Genomic DNA, 24,726 nt, shown 5'->3' with positions numbered 1-24,726 from the left:
AGGTGGTCAGCAGTATGCCCAACACCATGCACTCCCATGAAGGCTCACACCTAGAAACTGCAGATGGTATGCCCAAGAAAAACGCGGGAAAGCCGATGCACTACCTGCGTGCTGTTCACACTAAAGACATTCCACACAAATCTGCTGTCATTCAAAGCTAGGAAAAGTAGCCAAACTCTTCCATTCTTAGCCATGAGAAAGCTTGTGTAGTGGGAATGACATATTGCAAATGCTTCGTGTGGGGATCTTGGTGGCAGACCACGCAAAGTTGGGCCAACTGAGTCTTGAAGGCACGCAGCTTTATTACACCCATATGCACGAACGTCCATGATGAGAAGTTTTCAAGCAAAAGTTTAAACCTTAAATTTGTGAGAGATCCAACAGCAATGTAAACACAGTGTCGCACAGACCAATCTGTTTCACAGGAAGAAAACAGCTCGACTGGCCACTACAACGTGGCTACTAAGTTTTTAACAATGCCTCCTGATGTATTTTAAGGGCCATGAATTGCACGCTCAAAAACTGTTCAAAAACTCAAAAAGAATGACTGCTCTCATATGTCTGCAATATTTCCACCACAATTGTATTACTCTTAGAAATTTGTTTCAATCCCTGTAAACCACATCACCCAAGTCCGATAACTTCAGTTTTCTATTAGCAGTACACAAACAGCAAGTAGCAAGGCAAGCCAAGGGCGCTGAATGTTATTCTTGAGCATACACTGGTATCCAGAAAGTAGCAGCAGTGCAACACAGAACTTGACTGGCATCACTGTAGCTTTCACTCAATCAGGCATACAGCAGAGCTGCATAAGGATGCCGACGTTTGCTGTATGCACTTGCTCAAATGAAACTGCACATCACAGGAGCGAGCCTTGCCTAGCTTGCTACTCGCACAACACAGTAAAGCATACTGTAGAAACAGTAATAAAGTGCAGCACATAGGAGACGCATATCTTGCAATGATGTGTATGAGTTTTCAAGTTTCTCGAGTTACTGCATATGACTTGTGGCCTGTGAACCTATGGTGCTTACTATTTACGAATGCAATAACTCACTAACCCATCAACTGCACTGGCTGTTCGACAAATGAACTTACTGCTGTTCGGTATACTAACAAGTGGAAATGGGTGCCTTTGGGACAGCCACAAACTGCAAGTGTTGTGCACGACACAATGGCTTTATACTGCAAGTGTTTTTTACCTGGTTGATTGTACTGAGAGTAGCCTTTATGCTCTGTATGCAACATCCACACTATAACCACTGAGCTCCAGGAACACACGACCTGTACTTTTAAATGTAAACCCCACTGTGCACTGTGCATATGACACAGTGGTGTCCCATGGAACTACTTTTAACGTTTTAAATACTGAGAATTTGAAAACATTCCAATCGTCATGCAGAAATCTGAGAACCTCAATTACTGCAGCATCATTACATTCAACACAAATGAATCTGGGATTAGCGTGAATGATCAACCTCGTCTGTAGAAGCTGAGAAACCTTGAAACGCATTAATTTGTTCACATCCTACCTGCTAAAATGACAATGTATGTGCCATGCACCAAAAGGAGGTAAGAGCACTTGACACTGGAAGTGCAAGTGTAACTGCTCATAGAAAAGGAAAAAAAGATGTTACAGACACACATATTATTATTGCTGATTAAACAAAATTTTCCACCTCTACTCCATCTGAAGGAGTATACAAGGCTTTCCATAACCGAGTGGTGTCAGTTTTCGTGTTAGCAGCGCCATCACTTCAAGCAAAGATCAGGTAGGTGTCACAAAGTTGGATTTTTCATGGAAGCAGCTGTACAGAATCCTACAACAATGCTATGAAGTGCTGAAAGATTGTTGATCCTTAATTATTTAAATAAGCTTTCCTCAATGGTATTTTAGGTTTAATGAGATATTATCACCTCTACAGTCCATGAAGATTATGGCTTTACATTGCACACGTGTAAGTTTGCAAATATAAGGCTAGGATGCAAGACAAAGAAATTAAAGCACAGTGCTCTAACCATGCTTTAAGAAAGTGCACAGATTTCCAAAAAGAAACAATTTGTTTTAATCAAACCACTGAGTGTCCAGATCAGTGTATGACTTATGTGCTGAAAAACCTGGCTTCATTCTGAACAGAAACCAGAAGTAAAGTAAGAAATGTGACGGAAACCAAAGTCGCAAGAATTTTTGTAAAAAGAGAAAGAAAAGGAGGCACTATAATGAGAAAAAAAAAAAGATCACACTGAACTCATTTTCACAGGCAATGCAGAAGTCACGTGATTAAGTCTTGCGCTCCCCTTCCCCAACTTTTGCCAGCGAACACCACGCGAACCACCCTTTTGTCCCGATTCAAATCACACAACTCTTCGAACTTCAAAGAACCTCTTCAGGTAGTAGACCTGGCCCAAGGTCATCGCAACGAGCACGACGGCTTCAAAGAAGGCCCACATCACAACCCTCGAGTTGGTGCTGTCGTTGACTGGAAAAAACAAGGAGGCAAGAGGTTTGAAATGGGCACTGAATGTACTGCACAATAAAAAGTCAAGATGACTACATGACCTGCTGAAGTGTTCCAGCAGAGCTTTAGCGTAATGTATGTGAGCGGCCTGATTGGCATGCACGGTCAAGCCACCTGGTGACGCAGAGCTTAACCAGCCAAACACCGAGCTAATATTGCTGTAACCAAGTGCAAAACTTTTTAAACATTTAAAAAGACACCATGTTCAAGATTACGCTCATGCCACTCCTGCAAAATTAGAATACACTTGCATACCTGCCAATCTAGCAACATAAAATTCAGGAGACTGCCTTGCAAGGAGAGGGGGGGGGGGGTCAAAAAAAATTTTATGTCACCATGCGAAACGGCGCACGTGGTAGAGAGTACATACTTGTCATCTCTCCGTGAAGTCACAAAGCACGCAAAGTCAGTTGTATATGATATCATAAATGCTTGCAAGTACTTATTCTTGGCTTATGAAAGCGCCATCTATCGCTCTAACTAAACTCGGGGAAACAAAGAGTAGTTTGGCATTCCGCACTTCACTTGACAACCCAGCAAAGCCAAAAGCATAGCGCACTCACGACCGATTAACGAGTGGATTGCTATGAACACGTGAGGCAGCCAGGGATGAGCCAATCTGCAAAATTCAATATGGCAGTGTCCGTCGGTTGCTCGCATTCGTGGTGGTGCCGGCGGCCGCTACCACGATTCAAGGTGCATGCTGGTGACTAAGTGCTCCCGCACTGCTTTCTCGCCTCGTTATATTACAGGGAGGAGGCGGAAACAACTTTATTTTATTGCGATAGCAATTATATGGACACTTCAACCGGATTTCTGCCGTCGCCGTCGTCGCGCCGTGAGGTTCCCTATAGATAAAATCTTCGCCGCGCGCCGTATGCCCGAGCGGAAGTGTGTGGGGACGCGCGCTATCACGGAGAGCGAACGCACTCAATCACCCAGGCGCAAGCAAGGAAGCGGGATGCCAGCGCCGGAGGGAGCGCGGAGGGGGGGGGGGGGGCGCACTTCTACTCTGCCAACAACCGCGCTCGTCGCTCACTCGGCCGCACCGTCTCTTATCTCCACACGGCTCTGACCTTTAGGCGCCGTGCATTCGCCGCTCAGTTTCCGTTGAAGCGATAGACCGCACGTACCTTCGCCCGCTGCGGCGTATATACGCTCGCTGCCAGCGTTTTGACAGTCGTTGTCTGCAGTCATTCAGTGTGATCTATTCATGTTTGTTTGTGCGCGCTCACACCACGCTTGTTCATTCAGTTAGTAATAGTCGGGCCACATTTTCCAACGCACGCTACACATGCAATGCTGCCCGGATCGGCAGTGCAGCACTACAGGTGTGTCCCTTTGCACGCGCTGCCCACGGGAAGCGCTTCTCATCAACACCACGGTTTCACACGCGCCTTCTCGTGGTCATCGAGTCTCTCTTCATGTCGGTCTACTTACGCCGCAGCACACCTGCTTACTTAATCAGCTCATGTTTACTACAATTCATATTGCTACCAAAGCCGCTCACCTTACTTCGTATGACATTGCTGTGTTGCTGTCGCATTCATTGCTTCGCCCTTAGGCCGAAACTGTGACATTTTTTTATATTACAGGGAGTAATATGGTTATAGCGATAGCGCGTAAAAAAAAGCAGCATGAAAAAAAAAACGCTGTGCTGTAGCGACTACTTTTTGGGAGATTTGAGGTCGCGTCCGTACAATCTGGAGATGTGAGCAAAATTCGGGAGGCTCCCGGACAATTCGGGAGAGTTGACAGGTATGCACTTGGTTACTGCTATATTAGCTCTGTGTTTGGTTGAGCTTTGTGCCACCAGGTGGCTGCATCGTGCAAGCAGTTCACATTTGCGCCTCCGTTCATCCTGTAAAACGCCCAGTACACTTGCGCTTGTGTTTACCCGATTGCCAAACATGCTAAACTCCATTGTGGTAGTATTCCTTCGGCGTGAAGTGACAGTCGCAAACATATGCTGGCGCCGTTCGGATACCGACAGTCCGATGCGCTGCAGCCCCTCTGCTCGTCTGCTGCCTTGCAGAGGGGCACAATGTCGCTGCTTGACATATTGCCAGTCGCTACATTTGCAGCCCACAATGCAACAACTATGGTGCTCGCGAAAAGAAAGAACGAGAGCAACACTGACCGCACAGCCTTCATCAACACGGAGCACGTTGTAACACAAGCAGGCGACACTTGCCGTGCGCCAGAAGTGCATTTAGTGTAGTGATATACTGTCCTTGTGCATTCTCTTTCTGTTACTTTCTTTCTATATAAACAAATTGACTAACATCTCAACTATTACGAAAATTTGTTGATCATAATGTTGGAAACATTATCGATGACGCGCCCTGGGCTGCCAATCGGATAGCTTGCCCTACTGACGTCATATGGTCAAATCGCGTCACCTGGTCAGGGGCAGCTTAAAGCTCAGCCGATTGGCGTGTTGCAATCGGTAACGATGTGCCGTTTTAAAACCTTAAAATAAATTATCCGCTTTACGCGGAGCACTTACATGCGTCAATTAATGATCAGAAGGACCCACTGTAATGACGCAGTACGTTTGTACAAAATGGTCGAAATCGTTTCAGGGTCGCTATAAATACACCTGGCACTAACAGCAGCAAAAATAATGAAAGCTATAGACAGTCTCCTAGCTACAATGCAGTAACCTCAACCTTTGCCCGCAAAGATGACTGTACTGTGCTGTGAAGTTTGCATGTACGCGTTGCACAGAAAGAGTATGCTGTGCAGTCATCATCGTGTTTACCATACCACCACCCAACCACCCTCCTTTCTCTTGACATCCTATGTCTGTTATTCCCCAAAACCCCCTTCCCCAGCTTGAAGTAGCAGGCTAGATGTTCTTTACCCAGGCTGACTTCTCCACCTTTCTGCCATTAGATTATCTCAATTACTCATTTCACACATTTATGAATCGAGGTCCAGTGAATACTACAGAAGCACAGAAAGTTCAGCGAGTTAACCTGTAATGTTATTGGGCTCGAGCCTGGACATTCTTCCTACGGCTAGACGGGTAGCACGGCCCAATTATGACAGAACATGTAGTGCGAGTGAGCGCAACTCTGTTCTGCATAATAACACATTAAACCACCAACATAAAGCTTGTGCACATTATGTTGTGTCATGGTTATCTACAAGGCACACAGACAAATTAGTGGAATAGATCATGATATTCAACCCCTCGTTCAATTTTTGATATATCTGGTCAACACCATTCTGGCATGTTCAACCGGATGCTTCGACGTATACAGCACGAAATGCCGACTGAAAAAGTAGCGCCTGTGAGTGGTTCTTTGCTCTGTGTAATGACACATTATACCACGGCATAAAACCTGAACATATAATGTCAGTTTATGGGTAAGTCTAAAGCACAAAGACCTCTTAAAATAGTGAATGATTATTAAAGGCTTGTTTGATCTTTCTTAAATTTCTCATATTTGGCATACCCCATTGCTGGGTGACTGGGTAAATGCCGCTGGATGTGCCCATTCTTGGCCAATGCTCCATAATCGGTTTGTGCCACTATGACACAACAGCTATAGAAATCTTATTTAATATATTTAGAGATATGTGGCATACACTTATCATTACTATTCATACCTCAACAAGCATTCTATATGACCTTAAAGTGGTCCTGAACTACCCCTCGGGCTTAGTTGGAAAACCGTCCGCGGATAGCATATGCTATTATAAGCATCTCTGCCAAGTTTTGCAGTTGTGAGCGATGCGTGAAGCTCGCAAGCGGAGCACCTAAGTCTCCTTTCTCTCAAACACTCTCTTTTCAATAGAAGCCTCCTCCTTGCTCTCTTCTGGATGCTTTATTTCGTTAAAGCGGATTCCCATACACGGCTGCCATTGGCCTATAGCTGACATCAATCACGAAGGGTGTTTCGATCAGTGCACTTCTTCATACTGTTACTGTGTATATTAGAGAAGTTTAGCTTATCCGGTAATCGGATGAACGCAGGCGCACTGGGCGTTGATGCGGAGGCCTAAACGTGAGCGGCCTGTATGGTGCTGCCACCTGGTGGCGCAGAGATCAAACATACAAAAACAGCTAATATTGCAGTAACCAAGTGTATTGTACTTCCCTGCTGGTTTTAATTTTCGGCAGTGGCGTAAGCCTGTTGCTGCCGAAAACTTAGGCCTGCAGTGAAGTAAAATACACTTGGTTACTGCAATATTAGCTGTCTGTCTGATCTCTGCGCCATCAGGTGGCAGCACCATACATGCCGCTCACGTTTACGCCTCCGCCCCAACACCCAGTCTGCCTGCGTTTACCCGATTACCGGACAAGTTAAACCTCTCAATTACTGTGTATACCGTAGCTGTGGCCGAGTGGTTTGGGCATCCGCCATGGCTACGGGAGGTGGTTGGTTCGAAACACACCGTCCGATACCCACTGGCCCGATATTAATGGGTACAGGTGTCCCCCGACCTGGCGCCCGGTAGTGTGCGGGTTGAATCAACGCCTGGAAGTTGCTGCGCAGTGTCCCGCCGCCTTTGAGGGGCAAACCAGTTTCAAACACCAGTCCCCGCAAGGGTGGTTCTATATTCATGTTTGTCTGTGTTCACTCCTATATGTTCACCGGCCTAGCCTGCACAGTTCTTACGCCTGTCACAGCTCCTGGCGGAACATATCTGCGGTCAACCTCTTATTGACGAACTTTACTAAACAGGCTGAAGTTCGCGAAAATGTGATTTCAAATTTCGATAATTAATTACGTACTCCCGGAAGAAGCCGACTATAGTCTGCTCACGCTTAGCCGCAGCTGCCCGCGATGGAACTAAACTTTGGCCACTCTGCTTATCGGTGTCGTAGCCATCGGATCTTGCTAATTTCTACAACTAGCCTCGAACCACATGAAACTTAAGGTCAGACCACATGCAGGCTTGCCAGTGTGCGCTCACTCCTGGCCGCTGCTGGTTAGAAAATGCGTCAGTCAAGCTGGTGAAGGGCAAAGCCAATCCGCACCACATAGCATGGTCAGACCAGAGCATTTGAGCGCGACGATGCATTCAAGCCCTGTCCTGCACAAAGCAAACGCTGCACGTATGCACTACAGTTGCATGTAGCTGCAGTAAACAACGTAGCGTAGATACCAGGCCGCCGCGGGGTGCCACGACGAGTCCACTAGCTAAGTGCACTGCAACTCGCTGAGGACAACCGCGTTTGGCTTACGTCTGGTGCGTCGTAGGCGCCAAAATAGGAAATAGTGGCATCTACGTTAACATCCAAAATCAAATTTGAACTGCCCAGCATGGCGACATGCGCTGTGGCACTGTTGTAGGCACGCCCCGCTCCGCTGTAGGCTTTGCAACACAAGACATTGAAGAAGGCGTGGAAGCACCACGAAGGCCATGTTTGATTGCAAATAATTCTGCTTCTGCTGAACACAATGAAGTACTTTTTTTGCGGCAAGGTATTTCTGAAATAGCCTACTTTAATTTCAAATGCGTTTCTCCACTTTGATAAAGATAATCTTTGTCACATCGCTGCGTCAACATTACACACTGTGCATCCACTTGATTTCATGTTTGCAATTCGGCCTAGCCTCTGAACGGTGGATTGCATTAACATGCATACATTGTATAATACTGAAGTTGTCTTGAGTGCGAAACAACACCACAACTTTTCTATGCCAGAGTATCAACAAATCAATCGTCATGACACTGCCGTCATACTATCATCGTCGCCTTGCTGCCGTCATCTCATCACACGCTCATGTCACAGACACAATCGCTCACTTTACACAAGCATGTTCGCCCATCTCGTAACGCTTTGCAGTTCTTGAAACGATGCTTGACAACCAGCTACTTCCAAAATGCTTTGCATAATGTTGATTCTTACAGTGTCTGGAATCTCGAACATTTTTTTATATTCCTTTTTTTTTTCTTTGTTGTGTGGTCATGTCACCCTGTTTGCTTATAGTACACTACTCGTGTACAGTCACCAACCGATAACTCAGATTCGATGAGGACTGTCTAAAATTCCGAATAATCAGGAGTCCAAAATATTGAATTGGTCAGAAAATAAGCGAATATCGGGAGTCCAAAATATTCGACTGGCCAGAAAATAAGTGGCCACAAGTGGCCCAAAAAGTTTGTCAAGGCGTTGCCACACACACACATAACTTTGCCTACAACCTGGTCATTCTTTATTTGGACCATTTTCATGCTATCACTACAAATAGATTAAAGTACAGTCAACACATACACCGGTGGTGGTGACCGAAAAAAGACAATGAGTCGTGCACAGCAACGTTTTCGTGCAAGTCCGCGTTAGCTAACATGCTCGCCACTGAGCCAAATGACAAAGAACCGCGCCCTGATAGCCGAATGATTGTGGGTTGCTTTGCAACAGTCATTGTCCATTACTTCGTGCACGTAATCCCTGTCCTTGGCCGTGCAGAATTCGAAGGTGGAGTTCCCACCACTTAATGCTGCTTGGTGATACTGAACAAAACTCGTCAGCCAGGATCATGTCTATTTAACCCGAGGAACAAATGCTGAGAGTGTGGAACTCACAGTACTTGCATGACAAACAGCCTTTACATCGGTTAGCGGCTTGACTTGGCTTGTCCCATGGTTTGGGTGCGGGAAGCGACTAATGGATCGACTAAGCTTGGCTAGTTTCGTTTTCAAGGAGGCACCAGCAGTATCACCAGCGACTATGCCAGTGATGCATCCAAACAAAAATGTCGCCCTTTCTGTTCAAATCAATAGTTAACTTAGTATGCGATCATGCAGGCTGAGTCCTGCATGATCAGTGCAGCATGACCGTCCTGCATGACACTGTGCAGTCGAATCATCGAACGAGCAGTAAGGTGTCAGAAATTTCAGTCATGCTTATGCATCAAATATATAGGGCCAGCGGCAGTGTTGTGAAGCTGCCTGGACTATCAATGTCTGAATTATAGGTCGGCGACTGTATGCGTCCATAAAATTTTGTCGCTGGTATTTGTACCTCATTTTGTGCTCATCCTTGATGTATTAACCTTCTTACACTTGTCAGCTACTAACCAAAACAGCCATCAATCAAGAATTGACGCCCAAGTCAGGAAGTGATTGTGACTCACTGGATCTGTGGATGCGGTCCCTGACCATCATGTACTCTTGCTCGTGCTTCACGGCAGTCATAGATGTAGACAGCTCCTTGATCATCTCTTCCAGCTTGTTTTCATGCACTGCATAGGGAAAAAAAGATTGTCAAACAGCACCAGCTGAGCCAAGCCAAACAAATAATAGCAATGAGATTACAAGTTATAAAAGAGTAACGGACAAGCAAAAAAAAGTTCAGCAATGATACCACATTGAACATTCTGAAACCACGAAACCTTGACACACCTTCTCACGTGCGGTGTGTCACCTACCTGAAGAAACTCTCTAATAGTTGCTATCATTTGTGAAAAGTAAAGAATGTAGCAGCAAATGTCCGTCAAGGTGAAAATGTATACATGAAACCGCCAATTACATGTTCGAATTCTAACTCTTCTTCTCCTCGAGGCCTGGTGATTATGATGATGATTTATTGGAATCACCTTTGAAACTAGGTGGCGACAAATAGTCCCTGAGACTGCTCGAGTTACTCAGGTATGCTATACATGCTTTTCATTCTAGCATTTTTGCATACATCTCTTTAATCTTTTTTCTCTTCCTCAAAACTTATCTACCTTGTACTGCTATCTATGCCTGTAACGGATCCTGATTCATGTTGCCTAGGCACTCTAGTGTCACAAGCCTTCACACCCTTAGGGCAAAATGGAGGCACTCATTCATTTGATACAAGCGTCGTCCATGTCTATGAGTTGAAAAACAGTCCGACAACAGCACCGACAACTCACAGAGGTCACGCAACCGAGCTGTTCGCAAATGGTCACTTTGGCCAAAAAGTGACCGTTTTGAGTCAGTCACTTGCTACTTGACTTTTCATACTCCTGTCAAGCAGGAAAGTTAAGTACACTTACGGAGAGTGTCACTTGGTTTAAGTGCACTTTGCCCAATCTGAACGTCGCAAGTGGAGTGTCACTCGCAGCAGAGTGTACTCCGGTCGAAGCGCATTCACGGAACGCACTTTGCTGGCCGAGTACGTAGCCTCGTCGCCAGCAGTTTCAATAGTATAAAATGTAATGCATAAAAAAAGGACACAATTTCATTTTAGTGGTTGAACAGCTCTTGCCCACAAATAATAGCCTAAAACGCATTCATATTCTGTTCGAGCAGGATCAAATGCCGTCTCGTCGCACGCCACTATGTCGTTCTGGATTGGCTAGGCATTTTTCTTGGCCGGCATTGACTTGCCACACTCTTAAATAAAAAATATTTTCGTTTTTTCTTGAAAAAACAAATTAAGTTTGTTTTAATTAATAATACAACGTAAGACAATCACTTTTTAGAAGTACTTTTCTTTTTAATCTACATTTTCACAAAACGTGCTCGTAGTCTATCGCCAGTTTTTTTTACTGCGAGTGCGCTGTTTTCCCGTTTAGAACCTGCGTAGCCTAAAGTGTCACTCAAGGTCCCGAAGTGCACTCCCCGTAAGTGCACTTAACTTGCGCGCTTGACAAGGGTATCAGTCGCACAACGGCAGTCACAAACCGTCACTAACATGACATCTTAAGCTGTATTTAATTTTTTTTCTCGTTAGGTGCAGGTACAAACCTTCTAAACCATAGAAAAAATACAGGCGTGCCAGGCCATCCTAAATAATTTACTACAGCACTTATTTGACGGCCTACTTTCTGCTTCAGTACCCAGAAGGTGGATGTGTCATGTCACACTGGCCTGCTCTGTTCCTGCGATTGTCATGGCTGTCACATGTGAACCTAACCACAAGAAGCGTGCACAGCACTCTTGCTTTTTTTTTTTATGATGTACAACATCATAGCTAGCCTTAGCACCGACAACTCACAGAGGTCACGCAACCGAGCTGGTCGCAAATGGTCGCTTTGGCCGAAAAGTGACCATTTTGGGTCAGTCACTCGCTACTTGACTTTTTAGTTGCACAACGGCAGTCGCAAACCGTCTGTATATGCTGACGTTTATATTACATGTCGAGCACACGGCAATGGCATCAATCGTGACACATTTCGGTGTGGCGAGGGGGCAGGTAACGCTTACTGGTGTGAACATCAGTCGCCATGAGTTGCTCCTTGGTCGCCAGTCACGGTCAGTTGCGTAACCTCTGTCAGTCGCTGGTGTGATTGACCCCTTACTGCTACATGACATAAGCAAATTTTGCTCTTTCTCATTGCGCCACAATAATGTCAAATGCCGCACACTGACCCTACAAGGCAAATGAACACACACTGCCGTTTTCCTGTCCCACCACATCTATGGGCTACAGAAACAATGCTTAGTGAGCTGTTCGCATTACCCACCGGTCTTCTTTAAAATTTGAAATGGGTGCTAAGTTTTATATGTATTTAATTAAACTTCAATCATGCAAAGTGTGTAAGCGAGGTATTGCCAATTTATTTAGTTTTCATTTTGTTTGTATATTTTTATGCTGTACTTGCACACAAAACGAGCTTCCTCCTCCTCCTCCAGCACTTAACACCCCCTCTGGTTTCATTTCTTGACAATGGTGGGAACCATATAGACCACCGGCTATCCACCCGATACATTTCATGGCATGCCCAGCTCTATTACTTCCTCTTTGATGTCACCTAGAATATCAGCTAAACACCACAAATAATTCTGTAGATATGTTGCATGAAGTGAAACTAACCAAAACAATTGATCATATTTACATCACCTAATGCAACTAACAATTGCTAAAGTCAAGATGCCCCCCCCCCCCCCCCCCAAGGCTAAACAACATCTCTTTTCAGGCAGTATAACAGGCCTCAGCAATGACCAAACGATTAACAAGAACTTTAGTTCTCATCTGTTGATGGTTGCTATAATGAAATGCTCCTGACATGCAGAGCCCACATCAAATGGGGTCGAAATATTATAGTGTGTCTTACAGTAGTGACTGTAACAACTTGAAGTGCATTCGTATATTTGAGTAACTATGCAAAGTACTGGAGAACACATGCACAGAGGTGACCAAAGCACACTATGTGCTATACACCACCTACAACTCAATGTGGAAGAGTGTCCTACGGTTGACTCTAAGGTGAACCCACCTTCCTCTCCTTCCTGTGTTTTGGTTGGGGCGTCACCAATGTCCATGGAGAACATGACGATCTTCGGTGTCATCGTGGACATGGCGTTGCTGAAGCAGTAGCGGTAGACTCCGTCAGCGTATGCCGCAAACGTGTATTTTCCACTAGACTCGCGCTCTCCGGAGTAAACCACTTTACCATCGGGCCCAGTGATCTGCCAAACGAATCAAGGTACAACGCCATGTGAACAAGTACAATGCAGAGAACGATAATGGTGACACAGAACTTAATAAAGTATGTAATGTAATTGCTGAGGTTGGCATTAGCTCTTGCACCCGGCTTTTTCGATGATTTTCGAGTAGGTAGACTGCAGAAAACTTCGGACAGTGTAGGCGGCGACAGCCGTTATGCAGACGAGATTAGACGCATTATGCAATTCTCTTCTTCGCCTGCTGTGAAGTAAGTAATCGCTGCACCATAGATGTTGCACTGTGAACGACTAAATTTTCTCGTTCTTGCTTCCATTACACTTTCGCTGTTATCGCCATTATCACGCAAAATGGCAACTAAACAAACGTGATAACATAGCGAAATATGAACGCGCTGCAATTCTTTCGTCGGTATTCACCGCATGGCAGTAGAGTACGTCTAATATGCCATCGGGGAGTATTGTTATGAACAGAAATGAGCTGGTAAGCTCGAAGAGCTGGTAGGAAGTCCTGTTACTTGTACCCGACCTTCACTATGTTACGCTGACGTGCCATTTGACGGACGTCCAGCTGTTGTGCTTCAGTGGACTGCCCTGCTAATTCGTCGACGCAGATAATGAAAAACTAATGTGCAGTGCGAAACGAGCTGGAAACCGAGTCAACTACCCGCAAGGAAAAGCTATATTTCACGCACCATTACATTTCGAGGGCTAGCAATGGTTGAACCCGCGAGGCGGACACAAGGAACACGGCCGCGCCGTTAAGAGCGCCACTAAAAACGTTCGGACCACTCCCGTCAAATGAGCCAGACGCACCGCGAATTAAGCCATTTCGCCTACCTTCACGTCGATGTCCAAGAATCCGCCTTCGGCGACTTCGAACGTGAGACCCATCTTGGTGCCTGATTTCGCCTCATCGTGGAAGCACTCTTCGGCGTGAGCATCTACGGTGATGAACAGGGCACGGGTGTAGGCGATGCACAACACCACGACGGCCGTCCTTAGCGCTATGTACACTGGGTGCATTTTTTTGTTCTTAATGCGTGCCTGAAACTTGAATAGTTACGATCACAGTTGTTCAACGCCGCACCGCTCTAGAAAAACATAACGCCGTCTGCCACGTTTGTTGCACTAAATGCGCATGCGTAAGCAACCGGCGACCAGTGTTGCTGAAGCTTGGCGTGAAATGCGCCAACTTTCAGAAAATCTTCGTTAACAAAATAACTCACGAGTTATTGTAACAAAAGTAAGTAAATATATGAAGTAATAAGATTATAAAAAGTTTTCACAGCGTAATAAAGGTACAAAATAAAGGCACAACGTAATAAATGTATTTTATTGTGCAGACAACATCGCCTCCAGCGACGGATCCCTCCAAGCATAGAGTTTCTCACTATGCCTCCAAGGATCCCTCAGATATCTCATGGCCACGACCTACTGTACTACTTGAGTAGGTCGTGCTCATGGCACGAGTGCACGAGACCTTCTTTCACGCGTATGTCGGACTCTTGCGTGCATGGTCTGTAAAACGACAATGAATTTGTATTAGGGAGACAAATGACTTTAGTAGCATTATTCTGGGTTTGTTTACACTTACATTGTTCTGTTGATAAACAAACTTTGAAACTTCCCAGCAGCGCCAGGGAACGGCCAGTAGTGTACCATAAAAGATCATGCTTTGATCGTAGAGTGGGTGCAGTAAACAAAAGCCCTCAGAGAGTACGTACTGGATTCTTCGGAGGCCATATTTCAGACTGCAGTACAGTGTTGCCTCAGGCATAGCCTACAAGATTTAAAAAATGCAATCTCGGAGGCCATGTTTTAGGTACATTAGTTGAGCTTTGATTCAAAAGATGGCACCACAGTCAAAATCAACGCACGCGTTTGACCGTCTGAGATTTGATACCACTATTTGACTCCCTCATTTTCTTCCGCCAGGCTACACTGACTCCCTTCTGTTTCGTACGGTGAACCGCGACCATTGCGAGTTGAAGTAGACTGAAAGCGTCTTTCATTCTAATGGCGCTCTAATGTTCACTTGCATTGCTCGTCGTTCGGCCGTAGTTGCCTCCAGATATCGTCGGACATTCATCTCCGGAAGGGTTCATATATTCCAAAATGGTGATCGCCGAAGATTGACGAGTGCCGGAACGAGGGGCACTTGCACCAACTGACCGCGTGCCTAATCTACAGCGCGCTTTGTTGAGCCGACGACCTGCAGTACCGCAGCTCGATCCTTAGTGCCACCTCAAATCCACCGTTCTGTGTTTGAGCGCGTGAAGGGGTCTCGAAATGAGCGCTTTCACTGTCTGTCTGTCTGCCTCCTTGCTCTTCCGCCGCTAGCGGAGCATGCGCAATTGCGCTCCAAATCCCGTACTCCGCGTTCAGGCACATTACTGGTCAAAAATGACGTCACGTCGCCTGGAATCATCGATCACTTTTCATACCCCACTTCATTGCTGTGTATAGCGTCTACTGTTGTCTGTGGAAGACCGGTCAAATTTAGCGCCAAGTGGTTTTTGGAAAAACACCACCGTGGTGCTTGCGCCGTATGTGGAGGGGCTGCCGCCCAAGAAGGTTTCAAATAAACCTCATTGCTGCCGCCGTGCTTTATGATTGCAGCCCTGGACCCTCTGTAAATAACTGTGGCCACCCTCCCCTTCTGCGACGAATTTTGATCGACTCTCAACAAATGTATCAAATTTACATAATTTTATGCCAAGGTGCTCCACACTCCATTGGAAGCAAGTCAAGGTATAGTATAATTACTGGCGGTGCATTTTATGGTGACTCATTATAACTACAGAGTAATCGAATATCTGTTTATTGAACAGTCAGTCATACTACTTTTCTTCATAAAATAAATTTAATAAACCACTCGAATCAAATGCGCAATTTCTTTATTGGCTGCAAACATTACTAGAAAGAAAAAAAAGTTATTTAACAATTGCTACAGTTTCCCTTTAATTACTTATCTCCACCTAGTGGATTTCCGCTGAACTATTACATCAAACACTTGCCTTTGCTTCGAGTTGTCGACAAATTCGACTTCGCCCTGCCCTGCTAGCCGCCTGATTAGCTCAGGTGGTAGAGCGGCTGCCCCGGAAAGGCGGTGGTCCCGGGTTCGAGTCCCGGACCAGGACGAATTTTTCCTCAACTGCGAGGCTTTCTTTCGAGGAACCCGGTTGGGTTTCCATTGTAGCTATTGCTACATTTGGGTGGAAGTCTCAGTTTCCCTTTAACCGCCCCACGTACGTCGAACGGCCCCGTCAAACACGGTAGTGTCGTCACCAAAGCGGTCGTCTGTAGCGATACATTGCACTCAGAAATAAAATTGAGGTACTTTAGGTAAGCACACTGTTCAATTTACCGTAAACATAATGTTCGTGGTCTATTCCTTGCCCCCACTGCACAAAAATTGCACAAATAAGTCGCGTCCACAAATGCGCACGCCGTGACTGAAGGGGCTATGCTGTCATATCGTCGCAGATTACCAACGTACAACGAAGACTGCTTTGATACACGAATACCTCCGGGTTTACCGATACATCGGCAAGTCGGGAGCAAACTCATAATCAAGTTGTTTCGAAAATACGATACGACCGCTTCACTTAAGTCTATCGCCGAAGACGCATGATTTCGAACGAGCCCCATTTGAATCAACGACAGGTCGTCTGCTCTAGCCTTCCATTAATTTAGAATTATGACCGAAACTGTGAAATGTGAGGAATCGGACAGCAGGCAGCAACGGTGGCAAATCAACCAGGCCGGATACCGGTCGAAACGTAGGAGAACTCACCTGCTAGCAAATTGTAGCAGGTGAGTTCTCAAGGCATATCCACTTATAATGAATTTTCAGGATCACACCAGTTTCGAGATATTGATTGTCAGCATGGGCAGTCCAGTTATACTTTCGGGCTTCAAAGCATAAAATATCGTTTTGTTAAAAAAAGTAAGTAGGACAACTGCGCATTTTTTACCATCAGTTTGATGGCGCATATCTCGGAACCCATGTCATCATCCAAATTCGTTCCAAGTGAATAAGCATTATTTTATGCTTATTATTAGGCTTTTATGCCTTACAAGCTCACCGCCTGCAATTCTTGAATTGCCTCGTGTGCCTTAAAGTAATTCATTCAAAAGCTAATTAGTGAATTCTTGCTAGTAAGTTGAACATGTGTTTCGATTTCTCGTGTTAGTAATGTCCGCCACTATGCTATCTATAGCTGCCGCAAGGTATTTCTAAAAATTCCGTATAAAACTTGAAAATAATCCCCCCTGTTAACTGTTGAGTTTCTCGGGTACACAAACAGGAGAGATAAATCACATTGCTGTTCAAAGTTTAGTACACACGAGGATAAATAAATGCTAATAAATCGCTACTAAAACGAAGGGAATGAGTAAAGTGGGCTTTTCCCTTCGAACACTCTTGTGGTGGGGGGAAGCCAGCTTTGGCAAAAAAAAAGTCTAGCAAATCACGTCCGCGCGCAGCGGCATCTTCACCACGCTTTTATACGAGCGATGCCGCGACGGAGATTTCAGTTTTGTTCCCAGACCGGTCTTCCTTTGAACGTAACACCAGAAAAGTATTGAAGGGCCCCGATAACGCGTTCGTCTTAAGTACTACCACGGTCTTCGGTATCACATTACGTTAGTTTCACCTAACCACGCGTAGGCGATGCGGCAAAGCTCGCTTCAAAACCCAAAAAAGCATTGGAAAAAAAAAAAAAAAGAATGTTAATAGCAACGTGCAAGTGTTCCGCGAGCAGCCGCTCCCAATGTGTTTACAGAAGGCCCTGTCGTGATGAGCACAAACAACCGGCGCGCAACTCGCTAGCTGCTGAAAATGCACTCGTAGCGACTCGCGAGAAAGATCGCTAATGGGACATACAAAATTAGACAGGCACTTTAGCATACGCCAAAGAGGGTGTAGGTGAAAGCCTGCTCGCTCAAGAGACATTCCTTAAATTACTTGACATTCTCATTCGAATGCGTTGTATCACTTGCTTGTTCCGACCAAAGGGCGTGGGTTCGAGTGCCCTAATTGAAGCTACCTTAATTAACTCTGTCTTAATTAACCTCGCCCTAATTAACACCAAAGTCGTGGGTTCGGCTCCCACCGAAGGTCGTGGGTTCGAGTGCCTGAATTAACTCTATATTAACACGATGACGAATGTATGTATATGTATACGAATTTCCGAAAGCGAGAATTTCCTGTATCCCTTGAAAAAGGTCGGTCCACCGACCGAAACTGTTGGGTAAATAAACCTAAAATAACCACGAAGTTGTGCTTCTCATTTATATATATATATATATATATATATATATATATATATATATATATATATATATATCAAATGCGTAACCACGCTAATGTACGCTACCCTTAGTACCCTACGCGTTGTTTAGGCTGGATCGCCAATGCACGCCTTGATCGCTTCCGTTTCGGTATCATTTTAAAGAAGAAACGTGAGGGGGTACAGGCCGAGCGTTGTTATAGCGAACATGGAAAGCGCGATCGAACTCTTACCAAAATTACACACTACGCGATATAAACACCAGAAAGCAAAGCGATGCTGCTGTTGTTTTTCACGCCTCAAGAAATCGCTAATTTGTTTCAGGGAACCCTGATAGCGTTTCCTGGGTATTAGTTGCTGATTGAAGCTCAGTGGTCTTAGTTTCTGACATGACTACTGACTAGATATATCGAATTTTGGCTATAACAAATTTTGTAGCGAAATTCGCAGCGTCTGTTACAATAAGGTGCGGTTGCACGCCTCCTCCCTTTTTTGTTGCCCGATGATGCCAGCGGTGAAGCTTACAAGATGCAGAACGTCGTGACGTTGCGCAGATGCGGTGGCACTTCCGTCAAATTGAATTTGGCCAAAGACAATTTGGGGGGCGAGGGGAGGTGAGGGGGGGATGATGGCATGAATCTTCAACCGGAAGGCAAGGTTATTACGCATGGCCAAGTTCTCGAAATTTACTTTACTTGGCAAACTTGTTGTTTGTTCAAAGAGATGAACAGAAAAGAAGTGTACGTTTGTTCGTGTTACCCTACTCTATGCGTCACAATGCTCATACAAGCATGCAACTGGCCTATATACTTCTACGTAGTGCTAAAAGCTATGGTGTATTATTGCGATAGAAATTTTACGGCCACTCAAGGCGCGTTCGCGCCGTGCTGTCACGGTATCAACGGCGCAAGTGCATGCGACCTGCGCCATGGCAGGTTAGAATTAATATCTCAGGAGACGCGAACGACGCGCACTGCGTTTGGCAGCAAAAACGATAAAGCCGAGTGGAGGCACCCGCACACAGAACAAAACAAAAAAAAAAAAAAAAAGAGAAAGAAAGAAAGAAAGGAAGAAGAAAGACCGTTAATACCTCTGTTATAATTTTGTTTCAGTTAGTCTCGCTGCTCACTCGCGTATGCTATTCTTGTTTTCCCCGTCTTTCCTTTTGTATTTATCGTTTCTCCTAAGAGGATAAATGTAAGAATGGCCTATTCCCACCCATTGGCACGCACCATAAGTGCGGATCGTCGTCATCATCATCATATCACTCTGCTCAATCTGCCCTGCAGTGGAGCCAGGGTGGGCAGCATCCTGCTGCCAGAATAGAACTTTAACGTATACTGTAGCGCGAATGCCCAATCACAAAGAAGACACACAGGCACACGTGACAGGCGCTACACGTGTGTCAGTGACGTGTGTATGTGCGTCTTCTTAGTGACTGTGCCTTCTTGCTACAATATGTCGTTGAGAAAACAGCGACTATAGCTCAGCAACAAGTCCTCCTGCAGAGTACTTTATATAGAACGTTGCTCCACTGAACGCTCCACCTCGACTCGATGATGATGTGATGTCTGTATGGCTCCACCCTTTGTAACTGGTGAGCGCATGCAAGTGCTGACCCCTATAGCCGTGGCAGAAAAAAATTAAAGCAATAATAGAACAGTGTCACAAAAGAAAGCAAAAAAGTACATTCCTTGCGTTTTTCATGACGCACCATTGAGTGACACACCACAGCAAGTCTTGAGAAGCGTGTATACCGTCTTCTTCAGTCGAGGGGCCGGCGACGCTGTGTTCAACTCGGTGGAATGTAGTAAGAGCTTTGAGTCGAAGATCCTTCCAAAATGCGGGGGGTTATAGAACACCGTCTGAGGAGCATCGGCGCAACGCTATATCGCTTTCAATGCTCCGCTCTTCGGACGAAACTGCCCGATTGTTTTATTTGTTTGTTATTACTTTTAGTATACATTACGGCTCACCTCGAGTGATGTCATATAGCGAGGGCGGCGATTCCTTAGAAACGTCACCATCCTTACATACCACCATTATCACTGCGCCAACATTATTACACAAAATGCCGGTACAATGGACCTATAGGACGTCCTTCATTGTCTCGAAACCGCATTCGCGAAAACGGGCTTTTGAAAACTCACGAATCGTAAGCCTATTTATAGGCAAGCAAAACTCTTCGGACGATCCAGATGCATTTTTTTTTTCGCTCGCGATAAGACACGAGCGTAATTCTCCAAGCGAGGAAATATAATTATTGCCGACAAAGAAGAAAGAGCAACAAGTGCACACGGTGAGACCCGGGCACTGTTCATCGCATCGGGAAATCCGTGTCCTCTCGCGAACTCTCTGCGCAAACGCGTGCATACGTACATAACTATCGTACACACACACCCTAAAGATACACAGCCGGAGCCAGCATGTGAAACGGAGCGAGTCGTCGTCTCGTTTGCGCTCCCGACGCAAGTGAGATTCGATCATCCAAGACATGCGAGCGTTCGCCTCGGCCACTGCGTAACCGCTCGAACACGACGCATGGGCGTCCAGAAGCACCAACAGGAGCTCGCAACAACAGCAGCAAGCAGCATGCAGCAAACGCAGGAGCAACCGCTGTTGGGGCCGGCGAATATTAACTGTTCGATCGTGACCGGCAGACGGGCACGTCTTGGGGCAGCAGTAGCAGGGAGAAGAAGGATACGCTCGGGCGAACCGCAAGCAATTCTGGGCCCGAAACCGCGAGAAAAAACACGAGTTCAACTCGTTTCTCTCTACCCCCACTCTCCTATCACCCACCGCGCCCCGTCCCTGTACCATCCTCTCGTGTTCGTCGTCGTCTTTTTCTTCTTCTTCAGTGACCACGCCCCTTCGGCGGTGGCTTTTTGTGTTCGGTGGCTTTTTGCGTTGTGCAGCGATGTCTTCCGCGCTCGCGACCGGCCCTGAACTTCGGCTGAGAGACGAATAAGAAAAGAGGAAGAAAAAACAAAGAAACAAGAACGAAAAAAAAAAAGAACTTCTCGCGTTTGCGCGTGCTCTTGTAACTGTTTCCGCGGCCACAGTGAAACGGGAGCCGCGGTGTAGAAGAAAATGACGAGAAGATCCCCGACCGCGCCCCGAGCAAGCAATCCCCGCCCTTCTCAGTCGTCGTATACGTCGATGGTCTCGCCGGCGTTTGTATAAAATACGATGACGGCAGCGAGACGGAAACGAGAGAGGAATTAAGGGATAAAAGAGTTGGCTGATGGGGCTGCCATCGGCACGAACAATCACGGAACACAAACAACGTTGTCCTTCGGTTTGGAACGAACTTTGTTTTCTGCAAAAACCGCGTCTGTCGCTTCCGCCTTTCCGAGACAAGAAAGTTACGTTTTAATATTACCGAGCATGAAAATGCCTTTAGCTCCCGTTGTGGACGACCTTCGAGTGACCTTGAGCCAAAAGCCAGAGCCGTTATACGGGCACTCAAACGAGAACATGCCGGCAAGTTGCTTAAGAGAAGTCTGTTACAACTACAGTGCCTAGAGTAAGTATATTCTAAGCTGTATTACAACAAACGATTCTTGCAAGTTGACAAGGAAATTTATTTACCCGTCGGCACGCGTACAACTGTTGTATGAAAGTAGCGAACAATACAACGCACCACACATGCCATACATCGTACTTGATGTAAACGAAACAGATGAGCAAACAAAATTGTAAATTGCGTCTGCTTGACATTGACCTTGCCACACATCAATAACACTCTGACAGTGTACATGCAAAATCTTGCAAGTCGGGAAAAGATACGTTACACTACACGGACAGCCAGTCAGCTTACCCGATGCTCTCTGGCCCCCAACCCTTTGTACAGGACTGCATTATATACGCTAGTTACTCTCCAAACAAGTTACAAAAAATGTTGCTTCCGAGTTATTCCTAATGTTTCTTCACAATATCACTGAAGCTGTAACTTCCAGCACGCTGAAGTTTTATTTGTCATTTCCAATAGTGACGTTCAAAAGGCAGATACATGGGACCTAAGGGCGCGCATTTGCAGCCGATGCGACAAGAAAAAGTGGCAGCAGACGCCGAGCGCGTTGGACTGTTGCAAGAAGAAACGCGGTTGAAGTCGGCGGCACCAAAGGCAGCAAAAGACGCCATATGGTGGCCATTTAATGCTTACATCTAATCTCGATTACGGCAGATCCAGCAATTTTTAATAAAAGAATTGTGCTCTCGAAGAGGCGCATTTTCAGCAGCAAGAATATTTAGGTACCATTCGTTGCATCACTGCGTGATTCTGTGTTTAACGCAGCTGGCCACCGGAAAAACTGTTGAGGTATAGCTGGAGGTATAGCTGGGCTCTCCAAAGTATGCTAGAAAGAACTACAAATTTTTTTGGAGAACCCACTTATGACGAAATTACTAGCATTCTATCGAGAGCGCACGTATGACGACACATTTTGCGTGGCCATATGGACTCTAGCTACCTCGACAGTTTGTCCGAAGGTGTTATACACATAATTACGCAGTCAAGCAACGAATGGTATCTAAATGGCCTTGCTGCAAACTATACAACATGCAGTTACATCCTAGCATTCTCACTCGTTCGTACTGCATGAAAGCTGCTGTCGCGAGGGGAGAAAAAGTTACTCCATAGGCGGAAAGTTTTATTTTTCCAGAGGAGGGTGGTGGCTGGGGCCTGACCAGCTTTCCGAACCCTACCCACGTATATATATATATATATATATTACGTTTCATAAAAATCACACTAGAAACATCGTGTGACGTCGCAAGATCGTTCACTGAAGTGAGGAGCTTATATGAGTATTTGCAAGATCTCAGAGTAGGAGACAATTCAATTTTACAGCCCGCGAGTCCCCTCGTACCACCAAGAGCGTGGCATCTCTCAGATGAACCGTGCGACAAGCGGATTCACTTAAACACGTTAGGGAGTTATATTTGTTTTGTGCGCATTACGTCGCACAAATGCATATTAATGAAAAAAAAAAAGCCATGTAACGCCTTGTAAATGTTTTAATACAAAAGATACAATCAAGAAATGTTTTCCTGACGCAAGGTCAATTATTGACAAGATAAGACATAACTTATATAAAAATTAAACGATATATAAAAATTTCTGAACACAACTTATGACGAATTATTAGCATAAGTATAATGTCATTCCATAACGCAATACTTTCATTACTTGTCAAAGCATGCCTTATGCCACTGGTTTCGTTTATTTTCTGGAGGCCGAATAAAGGATTATAAAGTAAAATCATCAGGTGCCCAAATAAATAAACATATTACCAAATAAATAAATAAGACAGCGATATCTCAAAAGCGCGAAAGAACTCGATAGCAAATATAGGAACAACGTGGATTGTGTTATTGAGAGGCAAATGCAGCATATGACGAATAAAAATTAACAATGAAAATGCACAGATAGACTAGGGAGTTTTACAAATAGGGCAACCACGCCTCTTTTCTTACCCAAATGCCTTCACTCTGCTTGCGCTGTTATGGACGTTCTTTTGTCAAATTTTTTGCGTTGTTTTCTAAGCCAGGTGGTTTGCTTTGACTAGGAAGTTGGTGCCTTTCTCTCTCCTATTAAAGACATCAGTTCGTTGTCTGATGCGATGATTTCACCATCATTGAAAAAGTGTTCGTTCGGGCACTTGATCTGGAAATGAAGTCGTAGGCTATCTTATTCAAAATGATTTTGCGGGAGAGTTCTTTGTAGGCGTGCAAAATTGGCAGATGGTTCAAACGGGCTTGTCCAGTCGTCGACCGCAAGTACATTTTCAGTCGCCGAAGGCAAGAAAAGGACCTCTCGGATGTGGTCGACGAGACCGGTATGGCCAACGCAATTTTTTTTTAGCTTGGCCATTTCCGGCAAAAGGTTTCGCAGGTGCACGCCCTTGCCCCCCGTAAACATGTGCACGACGTCCTCGAATGTATGCAATGATGCCGACCTGTCCTGGCTTAAAATGTCAATCAGCATACCTCTGTGCAAAATCAGGCGCCCTGGTTCAAGGTCGTCACCGTAGAACTTTCCTATGACAAGCTGCTCAATGTGGGACTTATGCTGCTAGATATCAGGTGGATACCTGTTGTTTAACGAAGACAGCACTTTGTAAAGTACTTCATAGAACCTCTGGCGGCACATGTGTCTCGCTTATGGAAACACGTGAGCTGAGGAACCTTCTTGATAGCGGCGTGAAGTCTTCTTTCGCCTAGCAGCTAGAACACACGGGTCCTCAACTCCCACTTTTCCTGCATCTGCCATACATACGCGGGTAACGCGCTTTATTTTGGAGTTAATCTGCGCCGAGTTCAAGCTTGGGCCATCCAAGATGGCTGGTCCCCTTCGCGTGCGCTGTCTCCCAGCGCGCCTAGTGTTATGTTTCCGCTGGTGCTTATACGGTGGAAAATGCGCTTCCTTTGCAGGGTCAGACGGGTTCCGGCGAAGTACCGATAAGCGAGGTGCCCACTATTGGTTCTGTCGTTGGTGCTCATGCTGTGCTTGTAGCCGGTGCACATTGCAACGTCCGCAGCCACAGTCTATAGAAGCGAGCTCGACTGCT

The 24,726-nt window shown here is 45.6% G+C and overlaps 1 protein-coding gene across 1 annotated transcript; it reads right to left on the bottom strand.

Moving 5' to 3' along the window:
• Positions 1–280: 280 nt before the first annotated feature.
• LOC119446359 (transmembrane emp24 domain-containing protein 2) lies at positions 281–13,998 on the bottom strand. Its single transcript, XM_037710772.2, has 4 exons — positions 13,698–13,998; positions 12,671–12,863; positions 9,617–9,724; positions 281–2,480 (listed from the first exon to the last, which is right to left on the bottom strand). Exons 1-4 carry the CDS (start codon positions 13,881–13,883, stop codon positions 2,356–2,358), a joined length of 612 nt encoding a protein of 203 aa, XP_037566700.1. The 5' UTR covers positions 13,884–13,998; the 3' UTR covers positions 281–2,355.
• Positions 13,999–24,726: the final 10,728 nt, after the last annotated feature.

Source organism: Dermacentor silvarum, chromosome 3 (assembly GCF_013339745.2).
Source record: "Dermacentor silvarum isolate Dsil-2018 chromosome 3, BIME_Dsil_1.4, whole genome shotgun sequence".
In the NCBI taxonomy this organism is placed as follows: Eukaryota; Metazoa; Arthropoda; class Arachnida; order Ixodida; family Ixodidae; genus Dermacentor; species Dermacentor silvarum.
The sequence above is the reverse complement of the archived record's forward strand: the minus strand, read 5'-3'. Positions and strand labels throughout refer to the sequence as shown.

Bases quoted from the DNA above. Each gene is read 5' to 3' on its own strand.
- LOC119446359 (XM_037710772.2), bottom strand. From the start codon at position 13,883: ATGCACCCAGTGTACATAGCGCTAAGGACGGCCGTCGTGGTGTTGTGC. The intron at 9,725-12,670 runs GTGGGTTCACCT...TTCCCTATGCAG, and splicing joins AACACAGGAAGGAGAGGAAG to TGCATGAAAACAAGCTGGAA. The intron at 2,481-9,616 runs GTGAGTCACAAT...TGTTTTTTCCAG, and splicing joins GGACCGCATCCACAGATCCA to TCAACGACAGCACCAACTCG.